This window comes from Panthera uncia, chromosome C2, assembly GCF_023721935.1.
Source record: "Panthera uncia isolate 11264 chromosome C2, Puncia_PCG_1.0, whole genome shotgun sequence".
Classification (NCBI taxonomy): domain Eukaryota; kingdom Metazoa; phylum Chordata; class Mammalia; order Carnivora; family Felidae; genus Panthera; species Panthera uncia.
The window spans coordinates 153,332,860-153,356,843 of NC_064810.1; the positions used below are offsets into that span (position 1 = coordinate 153,332,860).

At 46.7% G+C, this 23,984-nt stretch overlaps 1 protein-coding gene across 1 annotated transcript in view; it reads right to left on the minus strand.

Moving 5' to 3' along the window:
- Nucleotides 1–2,401: 2,401 nt before the first annotated feature.
- The window catches only part of GLB1 (galactosidase beta 1), a 113,911-nt gene continuing 92,328 nt past the window's right edge, over nucleotides 2,402–23,984 (minus strand). The window contains exon 16 of the mRNA XM_049629065.1: nucleotides 2,402–2,541. Coding sequence (XP_049485022.1) covers nucleotides 2,506–2,541 — 36 coding nt within the window. The 3' untranslated portion in view covers nucleotides 2,402–2,505. The remainder of the gene's footprint in view (nucleotides 2,542–23,984) is intronic.

Here is a 23,984-nt window from a genome sequence, read left to right on the forward strand (position 1 = left end):
ACACATAGGGGCGCCTGGGTGGCGCAGTCGGTTAAGCGTCCGACTTCAGCCAGGTCACGATCTCGTGGTCCGTGAGTTCGAGCCCCGCGTCAGGCTCTGGGCTGATGGCTCGGAGCCTGGAGCCTGTTTCTGATTCTGTGTCTCCCTCTCTTTCTGCCCCTCCCCCGTTCATGCTCTGTCTCTCTCTGTCCCAAAAATAAATAAAAAACGTTGAAAAAAAATTAAAAAAAAAAAATCCAAACACACTTGTGGAAATTCAAACGTACTTTCATATGCTTATGGGCACGTTTTGTGTTTGTGGTAACAGATGATATTCGGATTTCACATAATACATAGGTGCAGGCACAGGCATTTGGGGGCTTTTACTTGTTTACAAACAGAGCCTTCGAAACTAAAAATAACAAGGGCTAATAAAGTATGACAGTGAAGTGCCTGCAGTCAAGGGAGGCAAGAATAAGCAACTGAAAGCTATTACCGATGTGGCATAAACAGGAGTGTCAAGCATCTACAAAGTTGTGACAACCGTTATCCTCTCTTTTAAAATACTGGCCTCCTTCTTAACTTTTGGACGACTCAAAATTTCACTGAGTCATTTCTCACAAGTCATTTTAATCATGTAGTTAATCGTTTGACACCGTTAAGTTAAATCTCTGTTCTTACAGACTTAATCAGAATTAAGACTTTAATCAAGTTGGGAGAGACCTACAGTCCCTCGCAAAACAAAAACCTGTCTTGCAAACGATTCACCGAGTCACCGGTTGCAAATGCTTCTGTAAGTTCACACCTTGTTACATGCTCTACCTGTATAAAGGGTGCATTTCCAAAAAGTGTGTTTTTAAAACAGGGATTTTAAAGGGGGTAAGTCGATGTTGCCTTTATAGACGAAGATAAAATAAAGTTGTACATAGTCAGCCAGAGCCTTTTCTCCGGAGCCGATTTGTGCTGGGTTTCCTGATGGGGGTGGGGACCCATGCTGCCGTGGGTGTGGAGGACCGGCCCGGCGGGGGGAGCCACGGGGCTCCCTGTGGGACCGCTACGTGTGCACACGTGGGGTGAGGAAGGTGGCACTGGGATGCGGGGGTGGACAGCAGCGAGAGGCAGCCCACGTCCTGGGTGGCGTCCCCAGGAGACCTCCCTCCGCCTGGTGACGGCGGCCTGCAAATCTGGCCCTGCGTTCCCCTGTGAGCCTGAGCACATTCCTTTCCTCTCGGCCTCAGTTTCCTTTCCTCCGTGAAGCGAATACATTCCAGAAAGAAAGAGGAGGAGTATTTCCTGGTACAGCTTGTGACGCTATTCGTTTCATCGCAGTGAGACGGAAATTTTAGGGCACCGGAGGACAGACCGGTCACAGGGGTTTCGCTGCCCCTCGACTCCACGCACACGGGGGCAGACAGGGTGGGGTGCAGTCGACCCCCCGCTGCCATCCCTCCTCCTGAGCTCGGGGTCACCCGTGGGCCCGAGTCCGTCAGGCCTTCCTTCCCTGGGCCCAAGGCTGGGGAGTATCCCCTCGGGATGGGGGATTTGGAACCCCTGGTGACACTCGAACTCACACGTGCCCCTCTTGGAACACCGCAAAGAAAGTTTCTTCCCATCCCGGGGACAGAAACACGAAAAACAAGCCAGCACGATTGCTGCGCAAAGGCAGGAACACAAAGGTGAGTGCAAGTACACGTTCTCCCCACCGGAGCCCGTCCCTTCCTCGTTGCAACACGCCCAGCTTCCGTGGAGCGGACTCGGTGCAGTTTGCACGGGGACAGTAGAAACAGGGTGACGTTTTGGGACGTCACACCACAGGCGTGGTGGCAGCACAGCCCCGGGGCCGTACTGACGGCCGCTGGACCGCGTGCTTCTGAAAGATTAGCTTTATACTGTGTGAATTTTACCCCAACAGCAAGAACGACAGGCAACCACCCTGTCATATGTGACCTAGAGCAGGCACTTGGATCCTACTGAACAAATACATTTCACCTTCTTCCAATAAGAAGGGAAAACACAGGGCGTTGGCAAAGGCTCTTCACACCTTTGGGGAGGTTCTCCTCGAGAAACCCTAACAGTTTGGAGCATCTGACGCCATTAATTCCGACGTGGCGGACGTCTGTTTTGCGCCAGGCAGGATGCTAGGTTATGGGGAGGGGACTAGGATACAGGAGGAAGTCCTGCGCTCGTGGGGTTTCTAATCTGATAAAGGGAACACACAGACGTCAGATCAACCGTAACGCAAGCCGGACACACACAACAGAAACTTTTGGGACCTTAGGGGAAGGAGAAATGGATTCAATTCCAAAGTTCACAACACAATGAGCCGTTGAAGCGGGCCTGTAGAAGGAGCATGATTTCGATGAACAGAAGGGAGGAAGGAAGGGCGCGTAGGTGGCTTCGTCAGTTAAGTGTCCGACTGCGGCTCAGGTCACGATCTCGCAGTCTGTGAGTTCGAGCCCCGCGTCGGGCTCCGTGCTGACAGCTCGGAGCCTGGAGCCCGCTTCGGTCTCTGTGTCCCCCTCTCTCTCAGCCCCTCCCCCACGCATGCTCTGAATCTCTCTCCTGAAAGTAAACATTAAAAAAAAAAAAAAAAAAAAAAGACATGAGGAAGGACATTCTAGACCGATGAAAGGTAGGTGGGGTTACGGGCACTCCATGATCAGGGAGTGAGAGGTTTGTGGAGTTTTTGTAGAGACCACGTAGGGGGGTGTGGGGGACAGCAGCAGAGAAGGGAAGAGGATACCGAAGGGAAAGTAGGGCCCTGAGGGGCAGCAGTCTTGAGCTGCCTCCCGCTGGGCTGGAGGGGCCTAGCAGGTGCCGTGGTGTGCCGTCTACACAGCCCCATCCGCACAGCCCCGTCTACACAGCCCCGTCCGCACAGCCCCGTCCACACAGCCCCGTCCACACAGCCCCGTCCGCACAGCCCCGTCCACACAGCCCCGTCCACACAGCCCCATCCACACAGCCCCGTCCGGGACTGACGCACTCGCCACACCAGCTGCCGGGAGCATTGACAGCCGACAGCTCTGAGCCAGTCTCCTCTCAGGACTGTCCTCCCTGGAGCAGCTCCTGCCCTCCTCCTACTGGATAACGCGCAGAAGCAAATGCTCGCTCTCCTGCTTTAACGTGGGAGGACTCTGAGCGGCCTCTCCCATTCCAGAGCCCCCCGCAAGGCCGGCGGGGCCTCTGATGCAACCACGTTGCAGTTCAGTTTGTCCTGCTGTCCAGTCTTGCTTCCTTCATGCCCTCATAGGTGTTGCTCCCAAGGCAACTCCCCATGAAAGCCCCTGTATGCGAATCTCAGAGTGTTTTCAGGAACCCCTGTCTCAGAGCAGGACCTTGGCATCACATGGGGGCAAATGGGCCCCTAATTCGAATGAAAATTGCCCCCGGGTGTGGGGAAATGAGAAGGCATAATCTTTGCCTCGGGGACGTCCTTCGTTCATCAGCCTCCGGCCACGGGCCCCGCCTGACTCTTGGTCCCTACGCTTCCGTTTGTCAGTTGCACCTTTGCTCCCGTTATTCGTCTGCTGCCTCGGTCCCCGAGGCATCTCCCCGTACACTACTCTCTGTCAAGGTCACGGACCATCTTTATCCTTGGCTGTGCTACAGCCACCTGACATCCTCTATTCTGTACCGGTCAGTGGCTTCCTGGGCTCAGGTGAACCACACACAAGCTCCACCCATTTTCGTGTTCACAGCACTTTACTCCTTAAACGTTTACAACGGCTCCAAATTCCCCCGGCAGAAGAGCCGAAACCCACCAGGTGCTTTCATATATCGAAACTCAATTCAGCGTCTTCGCAAAGTAGATAAGGTTGGGTTTTATTACCCCAAGAAACTGAGGTTAAGGGAACACAACATTCTAATCATGAATCAGACTAACTCCAGCAACAGTAACCCCCACCTAACTGCCTAGCACGATGCCTCGCACAAAGCAGTCGTTCCATTATTTTCTAATGAATGAGTGAACTTCCTTATCTCTTAATTAAGCTCTCTATATTGGCAATTCAAGTTTCTATTTCACTACACAAAGTTCGGCTGTCCTCTCTCCAAAATCCCCCCTATGTTTCTAATAAAACTACGTGTGACAGAGTTCAAAGACTGATTGAATTGTCTCCTGGTTCCAGAAATCAGTGGGTGTTCTTTGGGCCAAAAATTACTTCGTTAAGACTTTTGCTATGAGCGTGGTTGCAGAAGTCTGCATTCTCGTCGTCTCTAGGAAGCCATAAAACAACAGCAAGAAGAATGAATTAAAAAGCAAACTCCATTTTCAACCAAACTTAGAGAGAGACAGACTTTTCAGGTTTCACACTGAGGGCTACTAAACGCGGCCACCGTCGGGCAAGAATTACGTGGGAGCAAGTAAAGAGGAGGGCAGTCAGAGGGGCAGCGGGACAGACCTCAGATGGCCTGCAGACATGCGAGTCCTGAGGGCGGGACACGGCGTGAGTCAGAGCTGTGGATATGGACAGGACTTGAGGCAGAAACCCTCCTGGTCCCAGTCTGGTTCCGAGAAGCAGAGGAAGCAGAACTGCCAAATTTCCAAAGGTCAGGGGCGGAAACAAGAAGGGAGTCACTGGGCTGTGAAAACAGCCAGCCTGCAAAATACCACACCCTCCCCGCCACCTTCCCCCCGCCCCATGCACACACCCATACACACAAAACATGCTTAACGATTCCAAGGTAGACACTGAGAAAAGTAATATTGACTATAATCAGGATAGGAAGACTATACAAGTGTAGGAATATAATATTCTGTTACCATCATCAAATATATCTATCTCCGCTCAAAATGCGTCCTGGGCAGTCCAGAGGTATTCCAGCTGAAAACCAAAGAAGAGAAGGAAGCCGGTGTCCCTTCTACGAAACATCGCGCTGGATGCACTAGCTCCATGCTATAAGAGAAAGAAATTAGTGGTCTAAAAATTGGAAAAGAGGAAAATTCTCCAAAATACCTGACCAGTACCCTTCAAAGCTGAGCATCATCAAAAACAAGGAAAGTCTAAGAAACTGTCACAGCCAAGAGGAGCCTAAAGAGATAAGACAACTAGATGTAACTAGTTCTGGAATGGAAAAGAACATCAGCTAAAAACTAAGGAAATCTGAATAAAGTCTAAGCATTAGTTAATAATAATTTATCGATATTGGTTCATTAAATATAATATACCATGCTACTGTAAGATATTAATAATAAGGGAAATTACAAGTAGGGTATATGGGATCCCTCTGTACTTTCTACATGATTTTTTATAAACCTAGTACTGTTGTGAAATATAAAGTTTATTTTTTAAATTGGAAAGGAAAAGACAAAGTATCTCTAGTTGTAATGATAGTATTGAATAACTGGAAAACTTAAGGGAATCACCAGAAAAAATATTGTGAGTCACAAGACAATTGAGTTAATAGGTGAAAGCACTAATACATAAAACTCAATTACACTTATGTTTGCAAATAACCATTAGTTAGAAGATGTGAGGGAAAAACAGACCCGCATTTTGAAAGAGCATGGAAAACTCCTAATTAAGATACATATTATATATCTGAAATATATAGGATTTAGTGATTCATCACTTACATATAACATCCAGTGCTCATCCCAACAAGCGCCCCCCTTAATGCCTATGACCCATTTAGCCCACTCAAAATTCTTCCAGCAACCTTCAGTTTGTTCTCTGTATTTAAGAGTCTTTTATGGTTTGCCTCCCTCTCTTTTTATCTTATTTTTCCCTCCCTTCCTCTATGTTTATCTGGAAAAACCCTACTTAAAAAATGTTTATTTATTTTGAGATCGAGCACAAGAGAGGGAGAAGGGCAGAGAGAGGGAGGAGAGAGAGAATCCCAAGCAAGCTCCCGCTTGGGGCTCTATCCCTCTCCCTCTCAAAAAAAAAGGGGGTGGGGGAATTTAGTCTATATTAAAGATGGCTTTTTAAATCAAATGAGGGATACATTAAATTTCTTATTTAAGGAGTCAACCAAATGGACTGCCCTCTGGGGGAGAAAAATTAAACTTTGATTCTTATGTCACATCATACGTGGTTAAACTTCCAAAAGATTGGAATATAGATTCCAAAAGATAGGAATATAGATTCCTATATTTAGGAGCGCTTGGGTGGCTCAGTTGGTTGAGGTTGATTTTGGCTTAGGTCATGATCTTCTGGTTCGTGGTATACAAGTCCCACGTTGGGCTCTGGGCTGAGAGTGCAAAGCCTGCTTGGTCTGCTCTCTTCTTCTCTCTCTGCCTCTCTCTCTGTCTCTCTCTCTCTCTCTGTCTCTCAAAAATAAACATTTTTAAAAATGGGCAAAAGTTTTAAAAAAAAGATAAAGTATTTAAATGTAAAAATTGGAACCACAGAAGTTCTAATAGGAAACACAGGAGAATTTCTTCATAATTTGACATTGGCAATGGCTTTCTGAAAATTCAGAAGACCTAAACAGATTAATAAATTCAGCTTTGTGAATATAAAAATGTGCACGACACAAACATCACCAAAAGAAAAATCAGAAGACAGACAACAAATAGGCGAAAATATTTATATGCAGTTGAACTCGTTCTCTAATAACTAAAGTGGCACATGGATTCTCAGTACTTTTCTATGTGGTGGAAAGTTAATTAATTAATGGATATTCATACTACGGAATGTGATGCTATTAAAAAGAACGCTTTTGGTGTCCTGGAAGTGAAGGGGCCATGTTGGTGGGTGACCCCGGGAAAGGTACCAGGCGAGAGGCGAATCAGGAGGAGTGGTAGCACGTGCAGTCCGCGGGTGAGAGATGGCAGGCTCTGGTGAGCGCAAAGCAAGAAGGATGACAACGGCATCAGCACGGCCATTGACTTTGTGCTCTCCAATGCCCAGCTAGTGCTGGGGGTGGGCGGAGCACCATGCTGGGCATCGCCACACTGGCAGGTAAGCAGGTGAGCCCATAGGAGAACGTGGCAAGTCTACTTCTAGGACTCCACTCTGAAGAAATAGGTGGCAATACAAATAAATCTATCCCAAAGTACGATGGGGCGATCGGTGCCCCTACCAGCCCCACCCGCCTGAGCCATTCAGGGAAATTCATATCTTTCAGTACTCACTCTAAACATCAATGGACTCGATGCTCCAGTCAAAAGACATGGGGTAACAGAATGGATAAGAAAACAAGATCCATCCACATGCTGTTTACAAGAGACCCACTTTAGACCTAAAGACACCTGCAGATTGAAAGTAAGGGGATGGAGAACCATCTATCATGCTAATGGTCAACAAAAGAAAGCCAGAGTAGCCATACTTATATCAGACAATCTAGACTTTAAAATAAAGACTGTATCAAGAGATGCAGAAGGGCATTATATCATAATCAAGGGGTCTATAGACCAAGAAGACCTAACAATTGTAAACATTTATGCACCAAATGTGGTAGCACCCAAAAATATAAATCAATTAATCACAAACATCAAGAAACTCATCGATAGTAATACTGGAATAATAGGAGATTTCAACACCACACTCACAGCAATGGACAGATCATCTAATCAAAAAATCAACAAGGAAACAATGGCTTTGAATGACACACTGGACCAGATGGACTTAACAGATATATTCAGAACATTTCATCCTAAAGCAGCAGAATATACATTCTTCTCCAGTGCGCATGGAACGTTCTCCAGAATAGACCATATACTGGGACACAAATCAGCCCTGAGTAAGTACAAAAAGATCGAGATCATACTGTGCATATTTTCAGACCACAATGCTATGAAACTCGAAATCAACCACAAGAAAAAATTTGGAAAGGTAACAAATACTTGGAGACTGAAGAACATCCTACTAAAGAATGAATGGGCTAACCAAACAGTTAAAGAGGAAATTAAAAAGTAGATGGAAGTCAATGAAAATGATAACACCAAAACCCGAAACCTCTGGGACACAGCAAAGGTGGTCATAGGAGGAAAGTATATAGCAATCCAGGCCTTCCTAAACAAGGAAGAAAGATCTCAGATACACAACCTAACCTTACGCCTTAAAGAGCTGGAAAAAGAACACCAAATAAAACCCAAAAACAGCAGAAGACAGGAAATAATAAAGATTAGAGCAGAAATCAATGTTATCAAAACCAAAAAAAAAAAAAAAAAAAAAAAGTAGAACAGATCAATGAAACCAGAAGCTGGTTCTTTGAAAGAATTAACAAAATTGATAAACCACTAGCCAGTTTGATCGAGAAGAAAAAGGAAAGGACCCAAATAAGCAAAATCAAGAATGAAAGAGGAGAGATCACAACCAACACAACAGAAATAAAAACAATAATAAGAGAATATTATGAGCAATTATATGTCAATAAAATGGGCAATCTGGAAGAAATGGACAAATTCCTAGAAACATATATACTACCAAAACTGAAACAGGAAGAAATAGAAAATTTGAACAGACCCATAACCAGTAAGGAAATCGAATTAGTAATCAAAAATCTCCCAAAAAACAAGAGTCCAGGGCCAGATGGCTTTCCAGTGGAATTCTACCAAACATTTAAGGAAGAGTTAACAGTTATCCTCTTGAAACTGTTCCATAAAATAGAAATGGAAGGAAAACTTCCAAACTCTTTCTATAAAGCCAGCATTACCTTGATTCCAAAACCAGACAGAGACCCCACTAAAAAGGAGAACTATAGACCAACTGCATCCTGATGAACATGGATGCAAAAATCCTCAACAAGATATTAGCCAACTGGATCCAACAATACATTAAAAAAATTATTCACCACGACCAAGCATCCGCAGGGCTGGTTCAATATCTGCAAAAACAATTAATGTGATTCATCACATCAATAAAAGAAAGGACAAGAACCATATGATCCTCTCAATAGATGCAGAGAAAGCATTTGACAAAATACAGCGACTTTCTTCATAAAAACCCTCAAGAAAGTAGGGATAGAAGGAGCATACCTCGAGATCATAAAAGCCATATATGAACGACCAAACGCTAATATCATCCTCAATGGGGAAAATCTGAGAGCTTTCCCCCTCAGGTCAGGAACAAGACAGGGATGTCCACTCTCACCACTGTTATTCAACACAGTATCGGAAGTCTTAGCCTCTGCAATCAGACAACACAAAGAAATAAAAGGCATCCAAATCGGCCAGGAGGCGGTCGAACTTTCACTCTTCGCAGATGACATGATACTCTATATGGAAAACCCAAAATATTCCACCAAAAAACTGCTAGAACTGATTCATGAATTCAGCAAAGTTGCAGGATATAATATCAACACACAGAAATTGGTTGCATTCCTATACACCAACAATGAAGTGACAGAAAGAGAAATCAAAGAATCGATCCCATTTACAGTTGCACCAAAAACCATAAAATACCTAGGAATAAATCTAACCAAAGAGGTGAAAAATCTATACACTGAAAACTATAGAAATCTTATAAAAGAAATTGAAGAAGACACAAAGAAATGGAAAAAGATTCCATGCTCCTAGATAGGAAGAACAAATACTGTTAAAATGTCAATACTACCCAAAGCAATCTACATATTCAATGCAATCCCTATCAAAGTAACACCAGCATTTTTCACAGAGCCAGAACAGATAACCCTAAGATTTGTATGGAACCAGAAAAGACCCCGAATAGCCAAAGCAATCTTGAAAAAGAAAACCAAAGCAGGAGGCATCACAATACCAGACTTCAAGCTATACTACAAAGCTGTATTCATCAAGACAGTATGGTACTGGCACAAGAACAGACACTCAGATCAATGGAACAGAATAGAGAACCCAGAAATGGACCCACAAACGTATGGCCAACTAATCTTTGACAAAGCAGGAAAGAATATCCATTGGAATAAAGACAGTCTCTTCAGCAAGTGGTGCTGGGAAAACTGGACAGCGACATGCAGAAGAATGAACCTGGACCTCTTTGTTACAGCATACACAAAAATAAACTCAAAATGGATGAAAGACCTCAATGTAAGAAAGGAAGCCATCAAAATCCTCAAGGAGAAAGCAGGCAAAAACCTCTCTGATCTTGGCCGCAGCAACTTCTTACTCAACACGTCTCTGGAGGCAAGGGAAACCAAAGCAAAAATGAACTACTGGGACCTCATCAAAACAAAAAGCTTCTGCACAGCGAAGGAAACAATCAGCAGAACTAAAAGGCAACCAACAGAATGGGAGAAGGTATTTGCAAATGACATGTCAGATAAAGGGTTAGTATCCAAAATCTACAAAGAACTTATCAAACTCAACACCCAAAAAACAAATAATCCAGTGAAGAAATGGGCAAAAGACAAGAATAGACACTTCTGCAAGGAAGACATCCAGATGGCCAACCGACACATGAAAAAATGCTCAACATCACTCATCATCAGGGAAATACACATCAAAACCACAATGAGATACCACCTCACACCTGTCAGAATGGCTAAAATGAACAACTCAGGAAACAACAGATGTTGGCGGGGATGCACAGAAAGACGATCTCTTTTGCACTGTTGGTGGCAATGCAAGCTGGTGCAGCCACTCCGGAAAACAGTATGGAGGTTCCTCAAAAAACTAAAAATAGAACTACCCTACAACCCAGAAATTGCACTACTAGGCATTTATCCAAGGGATCCAGGTGTGCTGTTTCGAAGGGACATGTGCATCCCCATGTTTATAGCAGCACTATCCACAACAGCCAAAGTATGGAAAGAGCCCAAACGTTCATCAATGAATGAATGGATAAAGAAGATGTGGTATATATATGCAATGGAGTATTATTCCTCAGCCACGGAGGGGGATGGGGGGCCAAGGCAATGGCAGTCCCCAACTCTCTACACGAACTATTAACAGCATGTTTAAAACCTGGAAGGATAAACCTCGAACTTAGCCCCCAAATCGTTAGCCATTAAAAAAAAATTCTCCCCAGATTTATCGAGCTATTATTGATGTTAGTCATTTCATAGAAGGAAGAATTACACTTTATACTCTCTAGGCTTCTTTATTTCTTTAAACAAACATGCATCACTTTCATAATCTGCCAGAACAATAGAAATATTTCCATTTTAGAAAATAAAAGGAGATCTTTGTGGTTATGGGAAGCTAAGGAACCGCAGAGAGAGACTCTAAAAAAGAGGGCTCACGGGTGAGGTGAGCAGGGGGACGCTCAGCCTGACATGACACCTGCCCACAGAGGTCTCGGTGCTTTGCCGAAGATGCTGACGTCAGTGCTGGGAATGGGCATTAGGGTTCACAGTGAGCGGTGTGTGCAAGTTGGCATTAGAAGCCTGCAGAACGTTTTTTTTGATCACACAGGAGATAAACGAGACTATAATTGGAGCCCAGCGAGGCAGGAGAACGATCTCCATCGAAAGTGCACTGTGCAGCCTCCTCTCCGTGGTTGCCTTGGTTGGAGGGAGGGATTCTTCCTAATTTTGATGACATCACCATGAAAACATCACATGCAAATAAAGTGAACAGTGGTTCAGGTGATGCGCTTTGTGGTCCAGCTGGGCTCTTCTCGGGGGGATAACTGAGGAGGAGTCAGACGGGGCTCACGCAGTGGACAAGGAGGGAACTTACGAGGGAATGCGTTTGAACTCTGCGTTCTTGGGGTCACAGAATTGCTGAGTGGTTCACTGGAAGCCTTCTAATTAAGGTGCAGCAAAAATTCACAGTTTGGGGGTCCTCCTGTTTTCCAAAGCTTACCGAGACGACAGATAACATGCAACAAGAGAGATTCAAAAGATGGTTTTGGAGGTGCCTGGGTGGCTCAGTCGGTTGAGTGTCTGACTTTGGCTCAGGTCATTATCTCATGGTTCGTGGGTTCGAGCCCCGTGTCAGGCTCTGTGCTGACAGCGCGGAGTCTGGAGCCTGCTTCGGATTCTGTGTCTCCCTCTCTCTCTGCTCCTCCCCAGCTTGTGTTCTCTCTTTCTCTCAAAAATAAACAAACATGAAAAAAATTAAAAAAAAAAAAAAGATGGTTCCATACAAGAGCTACTTTGGGAAAACAAACTGACACTTATTTGAAAGTTGAACATATACCCACCGTGCAATCCAGGGAGTCTAGACCTAGGTATTTCCTCAAGTGAAATGAAGATCTCAGTAGATCTCAGTCTATAAAAAGCTCTATTCTAGAATGTTCATACCATCATACTTCATGGTGAAGGACTGAATGCCTTCTCCTTCAGAAGATCAGGAACAAGACAAGTATGTCTGCTGTTGCCACTTCCATTCATGTTGTACCTGAGGTGCTTGGCAGGGAAACAAAGGCAAGAAAAAGAAACAAAATGCACTCAGATTGCAAAGGAAGAAGTAAAACTCTGCCTATAAAGTGACATAATCTGAGGAATCTGTAAGAAAGCATTAGAGCGAACAGATAAATTCAGCAGACTATAGGATACAGTGGCAATATGCAAAAATCAATTATGTTTCTATCTACTGGCGATGAGCAATCCAAACATGAAATGAGAAAACAATCCCATGTACAAGGACATAGATAAATTTAACAAAAAGGTGCAAAATATGTGCACTGAAAGCTAGAAAACATCACGGAAGTAAATAAGAGGTGCACTAAGTCAACGGAAGGACATTCCGTGCTCATCGACTGGGAAGATTTGGTAGCTTAAAGATATTTTTAAAATGTCAACACTTTCTCTTTTTAAAGTTTATTTATTTATTTTGCGAGAGAGAGAGAGAGAGAGAGAGAAAGCAGATGAGGGGACAGAGAGAGAGGGAGAGAAAGAATCCCAAGCAGGCTCCGTACTGTCAGCGCACAGCCTGACACGGGGCTTGATCCCACGAACTGTGAGATCATGACCTGAGCCGAAGTCAGACACTCAACCGACTGAGCCACCCAGGGGCCCCAAAAGGTCAGTACTTTCTAAATTGATTTCTAGTTTCACTAAAATCCCCATCACACCCCCGGCTGGCTTAAAACGTTGTGTGTGTGTGTGTGTGTGTGTGTGTGTGTGTGTGTGTGTAAACTGACAAGCTGATTCTGTAGAGCAATGAAGGGGATCCAGAAGAGCTAAAACAACTTTTAATGAAAATGAAGTTGGAGCACCCCGACTTTCCAATTTCAAAGTCTACCACAAAGCTACTATGATTAAGACAACGTGGCACAGCATAAGGACAGACATGAAGATCAAGGGATTAGGCTTGAGCGTCCAGAAATAAACCCTCATGCTTATGGCTCACTGATTGTTTAACACGGGTGTCAAGACGATCCAGTGGGGGGGGAAAGAGTGGTTTCTTTCAACAACTAATGTTCAAACAACTAGACATTCACATGCAAAAGAAGGAAGCTGGACCACTACCCCACTCCATACACAAAAAAAATTAAAATAGATCCCAGATGTAAATGTAAGAGCTAAAACCGTAAAGTTCTTAGAAGAAAACAGTTATAAATCTTTATGACCTTCAGTTAGGCAAATTTATAGAGACAAAAAGCCGAGGAGTGGTTGCCTAGGACTGGGAGAAGAGGGACATGGGTTTCTTTTTGAGGTGATGAAAAGCTTTGAAACGTAGATTGTAGTGACAGTTGCACAACTCTGTGAATATACTAAACATCATTGAATTGTGTATTTTGTTTTTTGTTTTGTTTTTATTTATTTTTAAAGAAAGACAGAGAGTGCACATGAGCAGGGCAGAGGTGGGGGGAGAGAGAGAATCCCAAGCAGGCTCCACGCTCATGCAGGGCCTGATACGGGGCTCAATCCCACGACCCAGGGATTATGACCAGAGCCGAAATCAGGAGCTAGATGCTCAACCGACTAAGCCACCCAGGTGCCCTCAATGGTGCATTTTCAACGGGTAAATTTATATTATATGAATTATATCTCAATGAAAATATTTAATAAAAGAATGTGTATAATAGCTTTATTCATAATAGCCAAGGGGCTCAGTCAGTTAAGTATCTGACTTCAGCTCAGGTCATGATCTTGCGGTTGGTGAGTTCAAGCCCTACGTCAGCCTCTGTGCTGACGGCTCAGAGCCTGGAGCCTGCTTCAGATTCTGTGTCTCCCTCTCTGCCCCTCCCTGGCTTGCACTCTGTCTCTCTCTCAAAAATAAACAAACAATAAAAAAAAATTCATAATAGACAAACACTGGAAATAATCCAATTGTTCACTAGCAAAAGAATGGATAAACAAGCTTGGTATATTCATGAAATAGTACACTACTTAGTAATGCAAGTGAAGGAATATGCAACAACATTGATATGCCTCGGACACATTATGTTGAGCAAAAGAACCCAGACGCAAAAGGCACGTATCGTATGATTCTATACAGATGAAGTTTTAGAACAGGCAAAATTAATCTATGGAGAGGGATGCCTGGGTGGCTCAGTGGGTTAAGCACCACCTCTTACTTTCGGCTCAGGTCGTGATCTCACGGTTTGTGTGTTTGAGCCCTGTGTTGGGCTCTGTGCTGACAGCTCGGAGCCTACTTAGGATTCTCTCTCTCCCTCTCTCTCTGCCCCTCCCTGCCTCTCTCTCTCTCTCTCTCAGAATAAATAAGTTTAAAAAACCCTAATCTGTGGAGGAAAAAAATGATAACAGCTGCCTTTGGGGGTGTAGTATCTGCTGCAAAAGAGGACAGAGGAATAAACTGCGTGATGGAGATTTCCTAGATCTTACTGGGTGTGGGCGACCTGGGTAGATACATTTGTCAAAATTTACTGTACTGTACCCTTAAAAATATGCATGTTTTATGGCACGCAAATTGTACATCAATAAAAAAATACTGCCACCATGCCTGGCTGGCTCCGTCAGTGGAACGTGCAACCCTTGATCTCAGGGCTGTGAATTCGAGTCCCATGTTGGGTGTGGAGGTTACTTAAAAGAATAATAAAATCTTAAAAAAATACGCTGCAGAAAAATTACAGGCTCAAGCATCTCGGGGGACCAGAAGTGGGAAATGAAAGAAAGCGGTGAGCAAACGTTGAGACCTCAGGTCCGTCGGATCCTGGACCCTAAAGCTGGCAGGCTCTGCCAGCAGTTCTGATCCCGTGGGCCAACTCTGCTCTTTTGATATGGGGGGCTTGAAGCCAGAGGCTACATCGGGCCAGGGCGACCTCACCCCTGAAAGAAGACGAAAGAATTGCTTGTTGGCAGCTGCAGGCCTCGTAAGCCAGAGGATGAACACCAGCTCACAACTAAGACTTGAACTAAGCCCCAGGCACGGGGCTCCGTGACCCGATCTGCGGAACCCCCAGAACTACAGGGCCTGAGATCCGAACCACCGACATAAGGCCTGGCTGTAGACTGCAACTCTAACCTACTGACTGGAAGGAGTGTTAAGCTGAAGTCTCTAGAAGCAGAGTCTGAGACGGGGGGTCCAGTGCAAGTGGTGTAACAGGGGCTGCTCTGTGGAGAAGGGAGGAAACGATGTAGGATAGGGCAGGGGAAGAAGGTAAGTGAGGGTGCGTTCTGTATTAGGGTTCTCCAGAGAAACAGAACCAATAGGAGATTATCTATCTATCTATCTATCTATCTATCTATCCATCCATCCATCCACCCACCCACCCATCTGTCATCTATCTAGAGACTTTTCTAAAGAACTGGTTCATGTGGTTATGGAGGCTGACAAGGCCCAAGGTCTGCAGGGTGCGTCTGCAAACTGGAGAGCCGGAAGAACTAATGGTGTAGTTCCAGTCGGAGGCCTTGAACCCCAGCGAGAGCCAGTGTTTCAGTTTGAGTCCGAAGGCAGGGCCAAAACCAATGTCCTACCTTGAAAGCACTCAGGCAGAAGGAATTTGCCTCTTTTACTTGCGGGAGGGTCAGCCTCTTCGTGATATTCAGGTCTTCACCTGATGGGGTGAGGCTCACCCACACTAGGGAGGACAATCTGCTTTTCTCAACCTAGCGATTCAAATGTTAATCTCAACCAGAACCCTTCACCCAGAACAACGGCTGACCAAATGTCTGACCAAATGTCCCATGGCCTAGTCAAGTTGACACGTTAAAATTAACCGTCCCAAGTTCCCTGCATTGGCCTGATCCCACAGGGCCTCTCAGACGTGAATTGTACCACAGAATTAATCCCACTTTGAGGCACAGGGTCTGGTCTCTTGTGTCCCCATGTCAGTGAGGCATCCCTGACAAGTTAAGCCAAGAGTAGTTCTCTGGGGAAGGGAGCGACCAACGCTCACAGCAGACAGAGGAGGGGTGCGCCAGCAGGCAGAGGCTTCTGGGTAGGGCACCCACAACATCCTGTACAGAAGCAACCTCGAGATTCCTATATAGGGATGAGGAGCACAGACAGACAGACACACAGACAGAAACAAATCTTTATAAGCAAACTAACAGAAAATCTCCGGTGAAAATGAGCATGCAAACCCAAATCCCACAGTCCAAGGAAAAACTATACTTCTAGAACAATGAACAAGATCAATAATCGAAACAGGAGCTCACTTGAGATGAACTCAGTGTAACAGAACAGTGCAGGAAATACTTTCAAATAAACATGCTGATCTGTCTTGAGGAAGTCACAATGCCCAGTACAGTGACAAAAGATCCTACATTCACCGACACCAGGATGGGCTGATCCTACCAGAGGTGTTAAAAGACACACATGTGGGTGTCAAAAGTAAACTCCCTTCTAGAACTGAACTTAATTTCTATTTTGAGATCCCAGTCCTACCGGAGGGAAAGACCCAATCTCAGTCAATTCAGTGTCTTACCTGCTCCCCTCTTCCTCAGTACCATGCCGTGTTACCATTTTGGGAAAGGGACTCTGGTCTTGGTCACCTGTTGACGTCACTACCTGCTGAGCAGCACCTCATCCTGTCTGGGCCTCAAACATCGATCCATGAGGTGACCTGCTGAGCTGACCCGCCCTCGCGTCCAGGACTTCCCCAGGCTACGTATCAGATCCTCTGGTGACACAGGACACGCTCCATGTTTTCCTGTTTACTCTGTGGCCTCGGGAGGCCTAGTGAGGCTGTCTGGGGCCTCTGCTACTTCATGCTGCTCTAGCCGGCACCGGAGACCTTCCTCCTGCCCCCCACTCCGTGTCTGGCTCATGGGAACCCTCGAAGGCTGTGTTGGTCCACGTGTAGACACCCATATGCTGGGCTGTCTCCACACCTGCCCCGCGACGGGGATCTCGGGGATCGTGCTTCCTCCCCACGCTTGGTCCTGGGACGATGGCTCATAAATCCCCGTTTGCTCAGGTATCAGAACCTCGGCGGGGATTCTATCAACGCGGCCCAACCCCAAGGGCTTGGTCACGAGAGGTGGCAGGGCAAGGACTCTTCTCAGGGACTCGGGGACACTTACTACCATCTGCCTGTTTTGTTTTCCTTCTGACTCCTCTGCTACTACTCTCTCTCAGCCCATCGAGGCCGCTTGCCTCCAGGGCCCCTTCCAAAGAAGTTGGCCTTGGGGGGCAAAGGTGAGGATGTGTCACTTCAGGAACACAGATGGGACGTGTTTAATTTAAAAATTATGATAAATTCAGATGTGCGAGTAGACAAAGAAGAGGAGGGAAGTGGAGATGAAAGGATGGGCACACAATTTGGAGGATGGGAGAATGTCTTCTGAAAACTGGCGTATCTAGGGGCGCCTGCTGGCTCAGTCAGAAGAGCACGCGACCCTTGATCTCAGGTTTGTGAGTTTGAGCCCCACGTTGGGTGTAGAGATTACTTAAAATCGTTTTTAAAAAACTGGAATATCTAATATTCAAAACTCCTAAACTTGTGCTGTTGAAATACAGACCGCCCCTTGCCCCCAATCTCTTTAAAGCCTCTGTAGAGTTCTAAAGATAAAACGGCCTGATGTGGGTGAGGTTTTTGTGAAACTCAAGGGACTCAGCTCCACATCTGAGTCAAGATACTGCAAACGAGTGTGTGGGATGATCGTTCACGAACTGAGCTAATTCAGTGGAAGCGGAGGCAGAATGTCTAGCCAGAGGAAATGATGAGAAAGTAAGCCCTCCAGGGGTTCACAGAAACATGGGAAGGTTTTGAAGACAGATCTTATCTGGATCCTTAAAGAGAAGGACACCTGGCCTCACGTGTGCATTAGACACGTCGGAAGGGATGTTGGAGACACGTGGGCCCCCTCTTAATCTGTGGACACAGTCACAGAAGAACTCACTCACCCATGAGGCACTGACGGAGAACCTTCGAGGGGCTAGACGTGCTGGGTACCAAGGATACAAGAATGAAAATCACATGGAACTTGTCATGAAGGCTCTCTCAGTCCGTGGTAAACAAACACGCACCATGAGATGAGCTACGGGCCGTAGAGAGGGATGTAACCGGGGAAGGAATGAACAGCCCCTGCACCAACGAACTGCAGGGGAACTCAGCTCTTGGAGAACATGTGGGGGCTTCCTTTGTGCCCCACGCATTGCCTCTTCTGCCCCCCGAGGCTCCCAGAACGGTCTGCCAACGTGGTCCTAATCCACGAGTCTGCATTTCTGCCACAGGGCGCTGGATATTTATGTATGTGTCCTTTGCCTAATTACAAGTGGGAAGTTTCTCTTTGTTGATTTCTGTGATCGTCATGAACTACTGCTTCCTGAGCACAGGGAAGGACCTGCTCCAGGAGGACCGCTCCCTGACACCACAGCTAAGCTTGTGGGAGAGCGCAGGGAAAGCGTCGAGAACAAGTGTCATCAAAACAGGAAGGTGCCCATCATGTCAAACACCTCTGGGTGAGATAACGGCCTTAGTGTCCAGAGTCGGCCCGGAGAACAACAGACTCTTTCTGGAGAGGGACCTTTGTCCCAAAGAGACTGGGAGAGACTCGTGGCACATTGGCTTTTCGGGGGCAGGTCGTTCTTTCTCAAGTGGGTGTTAAAGGCAATTCTCCTCCATTTTCCATACGCGCAGCCACCAAAATAAAACAAATTCCGTAAGTTTCAAGAGCTGAGGACGGAAATAAGCTCCTGTACTGCCTGAGGGTCTTCCAACAGAGGAACGCACGGGATTCTGACACAATAGGAAATTTGTAACAAAAATTCCTGCACGAAGTCCAAGCTTTCCTTTCTTTTAATGGATGAACAAACCCAAGGCAAAATAGCCTTTGGGGTAACCCAGAGAAAGAGGCAGAGCTGCGAGGTGGAGGCCTTGCCTGGCCCACTGGGGTGACTTGGGAAGGGAGGGGAGCGGGGGGAGGGGAGCGCGGGGGAGACTCAGCCTGAGCCCTGGTCTTCTCCGTGCTGCTGACTGGCTGTGACTTTGAGTCTCTGTTTCCCTTCTCGGGACTCCAACTTCTCTGCCTTCAGGATACAGACTAAAATTGGATTCTTTTGTAGTTCCCGAAGTTCTACTTAGTTCTTTTCCAAATCCGTGATGTGTCATCATAGTTTCCCATCCCCTGCAGATCTTTTCAATGTTGTTTATTGGTTTGTAAATCTTGTATTTATTTTAAAATATGTCTCACGCTTTCAGTATCTAAAGCCTGCATGGGTCTGCTTCTGCTGGTTCTAGAATATACCGCTTCGTTTCTGCGCGTGTATCTGGTCATATTTGACTGTGACTGCTCATTGACCCTGAAGATTCTTTGGGGGGATTTCCCAAGATGTGGGGTGAAGCTGCCCCTATCCCAAAGGTGATTTTGAGTTTGCTTCTGTCACACACAAAGGGGCACTATCGGGTTTGGACAATACTTCAGCTCACAGCCCGACGTTTATCGGACCGCCTCGGTGAGGCAAGTTTAGACCCCAGGTCCACGCAAGGGCTGGCCTGTGCTCACAGCCTCAGGGAGGGCTCAGAGCAGTGATTCCTGTCTTGCCGCACATCAAGCACTTGTCCCTAAACCCCTGGGATTCAGCGAGGGAAAGGAGGTTTCCATTTGCCCCACTCGTACCCTAAGGATTGTAGCCGCCCGGGGGGACGCGGGGCTGGCTCCTATTAGACTTCCCGACCTGGAACACCCCTGAGCCCGTCCCTCGGGAAGCCACCCCAAGACAGTTCCCAGCCTCTCCATCAGTTTACTCTGGATCACCAGATGCAAAAATGTCACTGAATCATCTATCGCTTTCTTATTATCCTGTCAGCTTTTCAGGGCTCTGTGATAAAGGATTGTTCGTTGCTCCTTAGAGCTTTGCCATTTCTCTCTCTCTCTCTCTCTCTCACTGTATATAAATATTTATATAAATATAAAAAATAAAAATAAAAAAATACATATTTATACAAAATATAAATATACAAAATACATTTAAAACATATTCATATATATTTTATATTAATATATAAAATATATTTAAATATGTATATATTTTTTAAGATTTTACTTTGGGGGCTGCCTGGGTGGCTAGTTGGTTGAGCGTCCGACTTCGGCTCAGGTTATGATCTCACGGTTTGTGAGTCTGAGCCCTGCATCGAGCTCTGTGCTGACAGCTTGGAGCCTGGGGCCTGCTTCAGACTCTGTGTCTCCCTCTCTCTCTGCCTGTCTGACTGTCTGACTGTCTGACTCACGCTCTGTCTGTCTCTCTCTCAAAAATGAATAAACATTAAACAAATTTAAAGATTTTATTTTTTTAAGTAATTTCTACACCCAACACGGGGCTTGAACTTGCAACCCCAAGACCTAGAGTCGCATGTTCCTCTGACTGAGCCAGCCGGGTGCCCCTCTTCATGTGTGTTATGCATACGTGTTTAGAATTGATACATCTTCTTGATGAACAGTAGTTTCATCATTTTGGGGGTGGCTTTCTATTCCTAGAGATATTTTCAAAATTAAAGTCTGCTTTTTGCCGACTATCACTTCCGAGCATGAACTTTAAGAGCCAAGGAGTCATTTTCCACAGTCCCTGTTTCACACTTCGGTAAGCTGTGGGAGGAACGTTCCAGGTGGCGGCTGTTCTGTCAGCCTGGGTCCTAGTGTGAAAACAACTGGGAACTGAGACCCCTAAGTGACTGGCAAAGGACGTGTAGCAAGAGAAATAATCTTGTTTTAAACTACTAAGATTTGGGTGTTGTTTGTTATGTAACATAACTCAGCCTGTACTGACTGATACAGAAATATTGGGCTAATGCCTCAAAAATGTTATCTTCGTTAGACGATCATATGAGACACTTGGCATCGGGTCCCCTGTCACCTCTGCACCCCGTATGTTCTCAACACTGCCCGTCCCCATCACTCACCTGTCAGGGACTGACCTTGCTCTCTTGTGGCCTTGCTCCCGTATACGGTTAACTTCACCCAGAACACTTCCCCCGCCCTTCACGCGGCTAAAGCTTGTCTTTTTTTTTTTTAATGTTTATTTATTTTGAGAGAGCGAGCGAGCTGGTAAGGGCAGACCGAGAGGGAGAGAAAGAATCCCAAGCAGACGCCACACTCAGCACAGAGCCTGACACAGGCTCGATCTCATGACCGTGAGGTCATGACCTGACCCAGAATCAAGAGTCGGACGTCTAACTGACCGGGCCGCCAGGCGCCCCAAAAGCTCATCCTTCAGGTCTCGTTTAAGAGGTCTCTCTAGTGACCCAGGGCAGATGCAAAGGACGCTTTGTCCAAATCTCTGTTACGGACTAGTGTCCCCAGTGTCCGGCTTCTGTGAGGACTGGTCCAGCCTCACAGATGCCCTCGTCTCTTGACTTTGGCTACCCGCCGTGAGCATAGCCAGTTCCTCTCCTCCTATGGCAACCTGCGGCCAATGGCTGGCCTCCGTGGGGTTGAGTAGTAAGCCCGCCCCCCCGCCCCCCCCCCCCCCCAACTCAAGGCGAGGCCAACTCTGTGGTACAAAGAGTACGTGTGTTTCTCTGGAACCGGCAGCCTCAGCTGACCGACCGACCGACCTCAGACACGAGTGCGCCCCGCCGACATCAGCAGAGTCTGGTCCAGACTGGAACGGCCCAGCAGAACCATGAGCTTAGGAAACAGCTGTTGTTTTCAGCTGAAGTTAGTCTCCCTGCTTATCCTTATTCCCCTGCCCCCTGTTCTTCCCTACTCCCTCTCTCCTCAGGGCATGCCCTCTATAAACCGCATGTGCCAAAGCCCTTGTCTTAGGTCCTGCAGGACGACAGGGTCCCCGACTGCCTGTTCCTAGGCCGTGAACCCGTCCTGCACTGCCCCTCCACTGTCCCGGACGTGGTTTCATTCATTCAGCGACCATGCCTCGAGCCTGTCTGGTTACTTACCTCTCCTACTAACTACAAACTTCCTGAAGGCACAGGCCTTGTTTTTATTATTACTGCTATTGACAGTAGCTCTATGTTCTTAAAAAAAAGATGGAGAGAAGGGTGGTAAAGTGGTTACCATTTTGTCTTCAATGCCCGGCACGCATTAGGTACTCACTGATAGTTGAATGAACGAGGGAATGAATGAACGAATGAATGGCTGTCCGGGACTAAGCAGAGAGATGCAGGCTGTAAGCACTTCTGTGAGCACATTGGAGATGAACGGCATTTCCATAAAGAATGGATCTTGGAGACTTTTCGGGTTCAAAGACCAAGGACTTCAGCGATAGAATTTCTCCGCCGAAGAAGGGCTAGATCCAGCGTAGAAAAACACGGGAGCAGAAAATGGCTGAATTTTGCTACAAACAGAAAGAGGAGCATGTGGGACCGAGGCGACGTTGAACGGTCCTACTCAGTGAGGAGAGGCTCCGGGCCGGGTGCTCCCGCGGCCGGGTGCACACATTTTACACGTGTTATATGTTGCCGCACACGCACGGCTGAGGAGGTGGTTATTCCCGAAAGCATCGCTCTGTTTGAGTGCCTGTGATGGGAGACTCCTTCCTAGCTGGAAAGAGGTGAAATGCTGGTGTTCAGAGTTGGGAAAAAAATCAGATGATCATCTCAGGCTCCTTTCTCCGCCCTCCACCTCCGTCCTCCTGAACAGTCAGAATCCCGTCCACAACCACGTTGGTTTCTGTAGAGTCTGTAACAAGACGAACGTGAACCTGCAAACCTCGGGACAGGGCCTGGAAGGCCAATGTGTTCCAGTGAACACTGCCTTTCAGCTCCGCTCCTGGGGGAGTCTGCTGAGGGTCAAAGGGCCAATGAAGGGCCAGACTCTGCAACGGTGGGTTTTGTCGGGGACGGAGGCCTGGTGGGGACGATCCCTCACTTTCTGACCTGCGTCCACCGGGATCCCACCTGCGCAGGCCGTTCTGCTCTCCCCGCGCACGCGCACGACCAAGGGGCATTCGCCAAAACCTGGGGCCACAGGTCACGCCTGGCCTGATGGCAGCCAGGCAGCATGGCTGAAACAGTGTTTTGTGTTTTGCGTTTTCTCCAAGGGAATACAAAACTGTGCCCTTGCAGCCTAATCGGCCAAGGCAACCTGTCTATGGGGAAAGAGTGTGGGATTTGTAGGCAAGAGACTGGAGTTTCAGTTTCGGCCCCCACAAGTGGGGTAAATCACAACGTCTCCTACTTCTCGGTTTTCCTAAACTACAGACTGGGCTGCATATCTCTTGACTTATTCCTTCAAAACGTTCTAATAAAGATTCAAAGAGTCACTGGATGCAACATAAAACATTCAAAGGACTTTGCACGGATTTGTTATTATTGTCGTTGTTTTATGACCATTGCTAAAACGCCATCAGAGTCTAGGACAGGAACCTAGAAACTTCAGAGGTTAACAGACGTGTGGACACTAAATTCAGGACACTACCATCCGGGTGGAGAGAGCTCCAATCCCCGCATCTCTCTGCACTCCAAACTCTGGTCAGACTGAGCTGCACGGCATCAGCTTCTGGAATTCTCCACCCTCCCTCCAGACCCTGGACCTCTGCAGGCACTGCTTCCCTCCCTGCAGCGTCGTCTGTTGCCTTCCCTGCTGCCCCTTCTCCTTCCTCTTACTCCCCATCTGGCTCAGCTCTGGGAAGCTAGCCCCGAGCGACCCCGACTCCACACCAAGCCTGCAAATAGATCCCCGTGTCACAGCACCCTTGGTCTCGCCCGGGGCCCCGTGTTCCCAGCACAATGTCGCGTTGTCCGTTTACACTTCTCTGTGCTCCCTGAGAGGCAGGAACATGTCTTACTCAGTAGCAGGGGGTTTGGACTAAGGACCAAATAGACACTGAGTAAATGGAGAAAGAAAGAAAGAAAGAAAGAAAGAAAGAAAGAAAGAAAGAAAGA